Raw genomic sequence first — 10,473 nt, forward strand, 5'->3', positions numbered from 1 at the left:
CCCCACCCCCACACCCACCCCCACCTCCGTCACCGTGCGGTCTGCAATTAACATCAACGGTTCTATTAAAATTACATCAAAATAGAGGAATCTACAAATTAGTGATTGGGCGAGAATTCGAGAAAGAGAAAAGGTGAAAGTTATATGTTGTGCCGTGTCGGCGTCGGTGTCGGAGTCGGTGTCGGAGTCAGTGTCGGTGACCGCTATATATTTGATGCGGTGATAGATCTCGTACCGGCGACTACGTATGTATACAGTATGCCACTCACTGAAATCCTTGGAGGCCGTGTCCACGGCTACGCTGCCGTACATCCAGGGCTCCTTGAGCTCGAACACGAGGGTGTAGGCGCCGGGCGGCACGCGCAGCCGGCACGTCACCGTGTGCACCGCGCTCGTGCAGTTCTCCGTCACGTCCCACGGCTCCCCCGCCCCACCCTGCTGCTAACATGTGCATGCTCATTGCTTTTTTTACTTCACTACATCATAAAAAAGTTGTATTTAATAATAAGTGTTATGTGCAGACAGAACAGCAAACCTCTGGAGACACAATTCACTTCAACTTTTCTCTTATAAGGAATTTTATTTCGCCTTGGAATAATGATGTAAATAAATTAGACAGAGGTTATCATGTGATGCGCTCGTAAACATTCCGGTCACACAGACTTGTCTAAATCTGACTGAGTTATGTTTTAAGTGAGTCTAATTGGAGAGTTTTCTTGCATAACAACTAACTTAATGCTTTAGGAAGTAAGACTCGCGGACCAATCACCGGCTGGTTTTCAGTTATTTTCCATAAGACAAAAATAAGTTAAACCGTAAGTGTACAATGGCAGAATTTCAAAATGCAATATAATTCAATTCCTAGAATAAGCACGTATTTTGTTTATATTATATCCTTATATAAGAAATTGTAGTTTTGTATGCGTGTTATATTATTTGGGGGTTTAGTTATGGTTACATATCAACATATTCATCAAAGTAAATACTATTATTAACTCTACACTTTTGCCATGTTATTGGAAGCTCGATATTTTTAATATTATACAATAAAACAAATGGACAAGAATCAACAAAACTATATGAAGGTGGTCTCCACTGCCACAATCATATTTTTTGTTAAGGGTAATCTGTTGGATAAAGGATAAAGGAGTAGAGTGGATGTGGCAGACGTTCCAGTGACACTTTCCCTTGCTTAGTGGCATTACATACTTGGTTTCACACATTTTTCCTATCCCCTCAATATGTTGATAAGATTTGATTTGACAAATAGAACAACTTGATAGTCCAATTTAGATCAATAAATAAAATTAAAAAGTAAATTTGTTTAAAGTAGATTTCTTATATATTGTACTTGTCTTAAATTTAGAGATGTACAAATTGTTTTGCACAAAATGTACATCCATTGTATTCATGTACATTACTAAATAATGGAATTACAAGTCAATATAAAAGCACAAAAAGTGTTATTATTCAGGTGTTTGTACACATAGAGTGCATGATTGTTACCTCTGACAACTTCATTTCGTAGCGGGCAGCGGGCACGGGGCCCATGAACCACTGCACCGTCACATAATCCCTGCAATTGATGCACATTCAACACAATCAAATCATTGCTGTTTTCTTCTCACACAATTATAATTTTGTTTTAAACTAATTCAATATCAACTTGTATTTATAACATAAAGTTATAAATAACATACATGATTATCTAATTTAATTAATTGTTAACTCCACATGGGTTCCTCATATCAAAATCTGTGCATAAAACATCTCTATCATGATCTTAGACAAAACCGAGATAAAAATATGTTTTAAACAGAATTCAGGTTGCAGAAACATAAATTTAGTGGATTATTTACATATTCATAGAATAATTAAGAGTTGATTTATGTTTGCACTAATAATAGTGTTCCAAAAATGGAGTTCTACTGATTAATTGTCCATAATTGCACAACATATAAACAATGCTGTTCCATACTCACTCAGAATTGGATGATTTGGCAACGGGTATGCTATATTGCAGAATAGTAACATTTGTGAAGTTATTTGTGATGTATATCAACTGGTCATAGCTCTGCATTTTGTGCTTTTGCTTATGTAGTTGGTTCTTAATGTGGTAGCACGATTCAAATATTAAATCTATTAATGTTGAAAAACAGACCTGTGGATTCATTTACAGTTCATTAGAATATGATTACAACACAAAGCATATTTCTTTTCTATCATAAAGAGGAAACAAGTGAAAGGTCAGCTGAAATAGCAAAGAGACCATAGCCCTACGCACATATCACATATGCACTTCCATATGCGTTACCTACCTTTCATCAAAAGAGGAGGGGATTCACAGAAAGAGAATATTTTCCTTTTCAATGCATCCTATTCCTAAACACATATTGATTTATTCTTGCATGCATTGCAGTAATACTAAGTTTCAAGCTATATTTTGTTGTTATATGGTGCTATTACACATTGGGGGTCTAAAAGTGCGCCTCTTATTCTGATATAAAATCTAGAAATATGAAATAGAAAAGACAGATTATTTATACTTACATTTGAACAATTTAAATCTATATTCATATTTTCCTCAACATGTGAGTGAGGCTTAAATGTTTTATCATATGTAAAATTATAGTGCCTACATTGATCGGGCTTCTTTGTCGTATTGTAGTAGATGTACAACTCCCATTTAGTTATGTTCTTGTCTCCTTTCGTGCACCATTCCATCACGTATCGACCCCCGACATGGTCAGGAGAAGGCACCAACGTTACAGAATTCGTACTTTTTGGATTTGTTTCATTGTTACATCTTACTATATGTTCGGCATTCACGCAAATTAAAATAATGCACGCTAAATACGCTAGGCACAACATAACGAGTTTTTACGTCTTCAGTTAACATTAACAGTTTACTGCCATTACTATAAACTTGCAGTTGTAATGTTATCACACTAAACAGAACGACGGGGTTATCAACTTATCAAAAGGGAAAACTTCTATATTATTGTTTCAATAACAAATAATTCGTAATCCTGTTACTCCGCCAATCAATAAAATTTCAAGCTAAACTGGACAACTTTTCACCACTTTGAAGCTTCAGAAATCCCAATAGGTAAGTAATTTAAATATGTTGGTTGAATCACTAGAAAACTTACAATGGATATTCATGTGTGTTGAGTCGCAAACATATTACGATAGCAATATTTACCAGAATACGAACAAAACTAAGCTTCAACCTTGTCGAAGAAATAAATAAATACTTCAAAAACCAAAGAGTATATAAAACAACAATACAGAAAAATAAAGATTAAAAATGTCAAATTTTAGGCCCAAAGAATATGACATAATGACATTTGACTTATAATAAACTAAACTTAAAAAAATAATTAGACACAAACGATTTCTAATAAATAATCGCGGTTTTATGGTTCTGTCAAAAAAGATATAAACCCAAGTTAGGTATACGAAATGATATACCTACATGATGTTCAAACTAAATTCTGATAGCACACTAGCGCCCTCCTATCAATAGAAAAAACGTATCACAATGTACTTTCCCCGCTCCGTCTTGTTAAGCTTTTCTTTTACAAAATAGGTACGTAAAATTTAAAAAAAACTTTATTATAAGCCTATGTCTTCTTCCAGACGGTATTCTACATCTATGCCAAATTTGATCGCGATCCGTTCAGCCGTTTTGGAGATACCTTCAAACAAACATCCATCCATACATCCAATTATTCGCACATATAATAGTAAGATTTTAGGCCCATGCAGGTTTTACATTTTTCATGACAGAACTAAATGTACCTAACAGTTTACAACAATTTACGAAGTAAACCTGAATCTGTTCTCTTATCGGGCCTGTACATAGAACTTGGCCTCTATGTTGTAGAGTTCACGGTGCACTGCCATTAACCTACCTTTATTCTATCATCTTATTATCTTTTTTTATTAGCAATGTTTGGAAGAGTAGTTAATACTGTGCCGGCCCTCCATAGGGTTATGGACAGTTTGATGATTATGATCTTCTAATCCCTGAAGCTTGAGAGGCTTTAAGTAGGCATCAAATTAGCTTCTTGCACATCTGTGAGTAAAGGTTCGATTATTTGTTGCCATAAGTTATATACATGTACCAGATTGTTTAAATTAAATAATATTAGAATTTCAAGCCGGCAACAGCACGAGGTGTTCACAATATTTTTTTTATTTATGGTAGGTTTTATAAGTGTAGAGGTTCAAAAATTAACAAAATTTAAAAATTAAGCACTGCTTTTTTGGGCCCCTATTATTTAAAAAGTGAAACCATCAAATCATAAAGCATGTAACTTATGGAGTAATAATGAAATACATATAAGTAACTATTTCTATAGATGAATTGTAATGAAACAAATAATATAAATGCAAATACAATATTTTATCAGATGCATTTAAATACATTAAGTAATAAATAAAAGTTGCATACACTACATCTCATCATCATCATCTGTACACAATATCTAAAATGTATTTTTACGTACAATTATTTAAAGAGCAATTTGTTGCGACAAGATAGCATACATAGCTAATGCCGTGAGCGCGACGGCCGAGGCGTGCAGCGCGCGCACCGCCAGCAGCGACCACGCGCTGAGGGACAGCACGGCCGCCACCGCCTCCTCCAGCAGCGGCCGGTACGGCGTCAGCGCCAGCAGCCACAGCACCAGCGGGGCGTGCGCGCGCGGCAGGTCGCTGCGGGACCACAGCCACACGAGCGCCGCGCTCCCCGCGTGCTGCACCAGCGCCACGTTCGCCTCCGCGCACGACCGAACGTAGCGCCAGTCGAACTCCGAGCCCCGCGCGCCCACCCACAGCAGCACGCTGCGGCTCACCACCACCTCGCACAACATATCCATTTCTCTATACTAATTCTCTCTCATCATCATCAATAATTACTCATTAGCGATGGTAATAATTGTATTTAATACAAAGCTCATTCAGCTTGTTATAAAACTGCTTATAATGTGTTTTGTAATTTAAAAAAAATATTAGAAAATATTTGAGATCCTTCTTTGATATATTGTTTTTATTTGTTAGAGATATTTTGTCCACTCCAATGTATTTACATTTCACAGGTCATATAAGTTCTAAACTTACTTAGTTTTTCTTTGACTGGTTCATATTTTGTATGAATTATTATGTATTATAGATGCGCAATTATGTCTCACCTCTGCACTTGCCCAACCGATAGCAGATGTCAGGATCTTTGCATGTCCCTTGCCGGGCACCGAGTTCAGAGCAAAATACAGGCCCAACAGGTCTGCAAAGTCGACAGTAGCCTTGAGGATCTCCTGCATATGTTTATCATTATATTAATACATAAAATTAAAACTTCATATCATTCTTAAAGTATTATTAGTTAATAATGCAATCAAATAAATGTGAATGTTGATACAGTTAACATCAATGTGAGAAAGAAGTGCATAAATCTATTTCATTCAAAAAATTTCATTGTAGAGGTTCAGTTTTTGATAAAATTAATCATAAAAAGTTTGAATCTTCATGGGTTATTTTCAAAATATGGCTATTTGTTAAATATACTTATTCTTTAATTTAAAGTGCTCTTACTAAACAAAACTGAAATTAGATTATATTAGCGAATCAATTCTTTGCTCATGTTCAGATCATGTTAAAGTCCGAGACAACAGATGCACTGTGAACTGTAAGATTTAAGCTGTAAATATAAGGCGTGAGAGTGCATTTTTTTTTACTTACAAGAAAAACATCGTATTCTCCATTAATTTGACTGTCAGAATCTGGGAAAAATGTGGCGAGTAGTAACATTTTACACAATTGTGTGAATATGTACAAACCCCCAGCATATACACATTTTGAAAACGTAGCATATTCTGATCTGAAAAAAAATCACATTTTATAAATATAGTTAGTTCTGTTACACCATATTTCAAAACATTAACTTAATTAATAAGTGCTTACATTCCCGAAAACTTGTAAGCCATATGATATGGCGCATACACCAACGCGAGACAGTTTCCGAAATGATATAATGTCATAATGGCTGTTTCTAATTATTGTAGAATTAAATTTAAAACTAATGTGTTGTATTCAATATTTATGTAATTTATAAAATTAGCATTGATTATGAAAGATTTCACGCTAATTAAAAACAATTCGCATGGGCAGAAGCACTGGACACATGACAGCTGGTTGACATTTTTATTTTTATTTTATGTCCTGGTAATATAGACCTTTAGGTCGTAGTTGGTTGACAACACAGCAAAGACAAAGATATTTTATATACTCTTTGATACCGATTAGAATTATGCATCATCAGGCAGATTATTCCAACTTCAAATATTTTAAAAGAAATTGCGACAAGTAAAAATTATTGTAGTAGGAAAATTATTAAGAACTATCGATTTATGTTATTTGGGTTAAAAAGAGTTGTTTGGACAGGCGTCAAAAATAATCTAAGTTCAGTTCGAAAGGAAACATCCTGTTGCATAATCTAATTGTGTTGGTTGATTTAAGATTTAAGACTTTTAAGCTTTATTGTTTTTCGACATGAAAATATAAATTTACGGAAATTGCCAAATTTCAGATAAATGCGTATAATGGAACATTTATGACATTTGTTTTTACACCTTTCAAATTCCTCTGAAATCAGAAAAAAAACAATAGAAAAAATAAGACTTGGCTGCGGCCTATACATTATAAAATTCTCTATATTCAAAATAAAAAAGACAAGGCTGTATGGCTTAGTTCCTTTGCCTGCTCTTTCGAGTGAATAATAAAAACAACAACAACCTCTCAAATCAATGTCAATGTCACAAATTTAGCGCGGGAGAAATAATTATTAATTTTGTTTATAATCTTAATAGAGTTTAAGTTATATAGTTACGAAGTATTATTCAATATAATTAACATTAAAGCATGTAATAGATATTCCTTATATAAATTATTGTTATGTCTATTTGTACATACCCTTCCTAACAGCTAATTCTACAAGGCTGACATAAAACTAAAATAACGAATTAATATTGCCAATTAACAATCGTCAACATAACCTTAGCCTAAGTAATTTCACTGTGTTGGTAAGGTTCTATGCAAATGACATAAAGCATTTCATCTATATAAGTATTAAATCAATTCAAATAGACAGGCAATTATAGGTGTTAACAACTTATTAATTGAATATTTTCACAGTACAATAAAGAAAAGAAATTGTGGTTTTATTTATGTCTTGTTATTTTTAAAGTACTTTGTCATAAAAATGGTAAAAATGAAAGGGTCTTGAAGTTAAAGAAAGGGATGCAAAACATTGGGGTGTTTAAAAAAGGGGTGACTTTTCTAACCCTTTCGTTTTTTAGCACAGGCGCAAAAGGGTATGGGGTTTGTTATCCAATAGCAAGGCAGGTCCTGAGAGTTTTTGATTTTATTCGTCCGGAGAAGACCCGTTCCCTGTTCGGTGGGAGCCAACATCTCCGACTGCGGCAGTGCCCTTTGATATTTTGCTGCAGTAACCTGTCTGCTTTATTCATACAATTGTTGCTAACAGATGGATAATTTTAGAAAATGGTTTTCCAAATCTCTTTGCACATTGTGTAAAAATGTAAATGGTGCTTTAGTGATGTCGCTGCAGAATTGGATTGCAATTTGTTGGATGTTATCTTATTGGTGAGTATGAGTATTAGTTATAAGTAAGTTATGTTTTATTTTTTCAGAATGTAAACAGTTTCACAATGCATGATTATGGTTTTGAGATGAGATATAAAGAATGTAAGCACAGGTCTGGATATTACTTATGTCCATTGTTTTATCCTAACCACTTTGATTTAAAGTGTTAATAAGCAGTTTGTAATTTGGAATATGTAATTCAATTGTTTATGTTGTTACAATATCTATTTGTAAACAATATAGTATTTAGTGGGAAAATAGGTAACTCACTAAAAAAATAAATCAGTTTAGTAGTCTTTGACCTTATCTAGAATTTGCAAATAATAAAATCTTTTAATTTAAATTATTATATGTTTATGTATTGTAATTTAAAAAACAATACTTATTGTAATACAAAAATACGTAACATTTTCAAATCATGGAAGAATAGGAATGAATAAATCATTTTGTACTTACAATCGAAGGATTGCAATTGCACTAATAACTGGTGTTTCGGAAGCGAAAGTTTATGGTAGGCACGGGATAACCATTGCGCAGCAATTGAGAGGAGCACCTAAAAGCACAATTGTATTACCAGAATTCTCCAAGAAATAGGTAGTGTGTATGCCCTATACGAAAAGAACATTGAATTTCAACGTAGCATACGAAAGCCGAGACAATGGGTCAGACGGGCGACGTCGAGGACGCACGTCATCCCTCCATTACGTTATTGTTCTCTGACAAAGAAGACGGACTGTAAAGAATCGCAGCCATTAGGTAAATTTCCTTATTCATTTTTTTTTTGCGTGACACCCTCGACGTGTAAAAAGTGGGGAGCCATTATTTATCATGTGGAGACGCGCGCCCAGAAGAGATCTCAATCTGGCGACGGCGTGAGGGCTTTTTGCGCGCCCTAATCGATTGCGGGCGGTGCAGGTGCCCGCCGCCCGAACCGATTACATTACAAATTCCCGCCCCGATCGTAAACTTACAACTAAACATTGTCATTTTGTAAGATTTACAACAATCTCATTAAACCAGGAATTTAGATAATATTATTAATTTCTTTGTAAACATGTTCCTATCAAAGTGGAATTATATAGTTAATTAAGTTTTTGCTAACTGTGAATCATTATAATACTAAACTGATCTAATGCAAAGGTTAAACAATAACATATACAGCTGCGCCATTGACTATGATTCAAGTGAAGAGTTCCATTACACTACATCCAGTAACTTGTCCGATGGCTCGCTCATCTAATCAAGTCTGTCATTCGACTCTTGATTTCCTTTCTTATTTATTATATTCTATTCTTCTATTTGTATTCTATTTTTAGACTAATAATAACTTTGTAAATAATAGACAACTAAATTGATTTATAGTATTATTTTTTTAAGAAGTAGAATCGGCATTATATTTTGCCGATCGCCGAGCAGGCAGTCATTACGGAGTTATAGAAAAATAATTTCAATTTGGGGTGCGGGAGGCGGCGATGCATTATTCAGGACGCGTGCAGTGCGCGTCCGAGACGCCGCCGCCGCGCCGCGCTTATCGGAAACGGCTTACGGTGACCCCATGCAAACTCCCTAATGTCACATTCCTCACGGACCTCCCTGACCGACCCTCCGCAGATCGATCACGATGCAAAGTTGCTATTCCAATTCTAAGGGAGATTCCAGTTTTGTTTATTACTAGAAATCATTATGTTGCCATATATTCTTAACATTGACACTAGAAAAATAATTAGTTAAAGATTTTTGTTACATTAGATATTGAAAGATATTTTTACCATTATAACACGCAGTTACAGTATCACCGTCATCCTTTGTCGTCTCTCAAAAAGTTGTTAAATCAATATCTACACTGAACTTTTTTCAACGATATTAATCGTTTCTTATTTGATTTGCTTCTTAATATTATAGGCACATTTTAAATGACTTGATGCGGTTAAAGTGCACTATGTATAGTGTCGTGCCAAGATAGATGACCAGCAATGGACCAACAAAATATATCAAATAATTAACGACAAAAGTCAAAAAAGCCGAATTAATAAGTAAAAAATGTATGTGGCGATTGGTAGTACCGATGGCTGCGAGCCGGTAGCAAAGCACCCTGTTGCCGACATTCATTATATATTTATAGGTAAGACTGCGGCCTCACTGAATATTCGGTGGTTGATCAAAAAGTCCAATTCGGTTTTATATGCCACTGAATATTGAGTGGCGGCCGGCCATATAATACATATTTTGCAAAGATAGTTGCCGCTGCGTCGGGCGAGGGGCCGACGGTGACTCACCTATAACTTGTAGTTTCTCTAATAATTCTTCTGCAAAATAAATTTTAACACTTTTAAATTTTCAAAACTCTTACTATTCTTCCTCATTGCTATGGAAGTATGTCGTACAAAATGGATATCGTATACGCACAGGACGAAAGAAGCAAGTGACTGTTTGCCCGGCGGGCATCCGTAAAGCCGGGCAAAGTACCACGCTCTGTATTTATTCATAGTATCGCGTGTAGTTTTATTCGGCTATAAATATTAAAGGCGACTCGTGCCACTAGGATTTTCAATTCGACAGCGACGCCGTATCCCCTTAGATTTAGGCCTTCTCTCTCTTCACGGATTAGAGCGGTTTGATGTATGGCCGCGGGTGGCGGTAAATCAAATTTTGATTGCTATTTTCTTTGTGGAAATTCGCAATCGTCCGCCGGGAGTAGCGGCGGGTAACGTGGGTTAACCGTTCCCCAGGCGCCGCGGACTTACGAGGATTTCTATTTTTTCTATATCTTATTCCGCTATTGAGATATGTCTTAGAATTGTGCCG

At 35.4% G+C, this 10,473-nt stretch overlaps 2 protein-coding genes across 2 annotated transcripts in view; both read right to left on the reverse strand.

Annotated features, from left to right (window-relative positions):
- Window positions 1-3,245, reverse strand: part of LOC106123771 (uncharacterized) — a 4,025-nt gene extending 780 nt beyond the window's left edge. Inside the window, exons 1-5 of the mRNA XM_013320180.1 lie at window positions 2,551-3,245; window positions 1,983-2,161; window positions 1,507-1,576; window positions 270-441; window positions 19-41 (exon numbers count right to left, since the gene is read on the reverse strand). Of these exons, the coding sequence (XP_013175634.1) occupies window positions 19-41; window positions 270-441; window positions 1,507-1,576; window positions 1,983-2,161; window positions 2,551-2,871 (765 nt within the window). The 5' untranslated portion in view covers window positions 2,872-3,245. The remainder of the gene's footprint in view (window positions 1-18; window positions 42-269; window positions 442-1,506; window positions 1,577-1,982; window positions 2,162-2,550) is intronic.
- A 1,204-nt stretch (window positions 3,246-4,449) lies between these two features.
- LOC106125223 (transmembrane protein 147) lies at window positions 4,450-6,270 on the reverse strand. Its single transcript, XM_013322336.1, has 4 exons — window positions 5,968-6,270; window positions 5,746-5,884; window positions 5,199-5,321; window positions 4,450-4,868 (listed from the first exon to the last, which is right to left on the reverse strand). Exons 1-4 carry the CDS (start codon window positions 6,042-6,044, stop codon window positions 4,521-4,523), a joined length of 687 nt encoding a protein of 228 aa, XP_013177790.1. The 5' UTR covers window positions 6,045-6,270; the 3' UTR covers window positions 4,450-4,520.
- Between the last annotated feature and the right edge of the window lie 4,203 nt (window positions 6,271-10,473).

This window comes from Papilio xuthus, unplaced genomic scaffold (assembly GCF_000836235.2).
Source record: "Papilio xuthus unplaced genomic scaffold, Pxut_1.1 DF828952.1, whole genome shotgun sequence".
In the NCBI taxonomy this organism is placed as follows: Eukaryota; Metazoa; Arthropoda; class Insecta; order Lepidoptera; family Papilionidae; genus Papilio; species Papilio xuthus.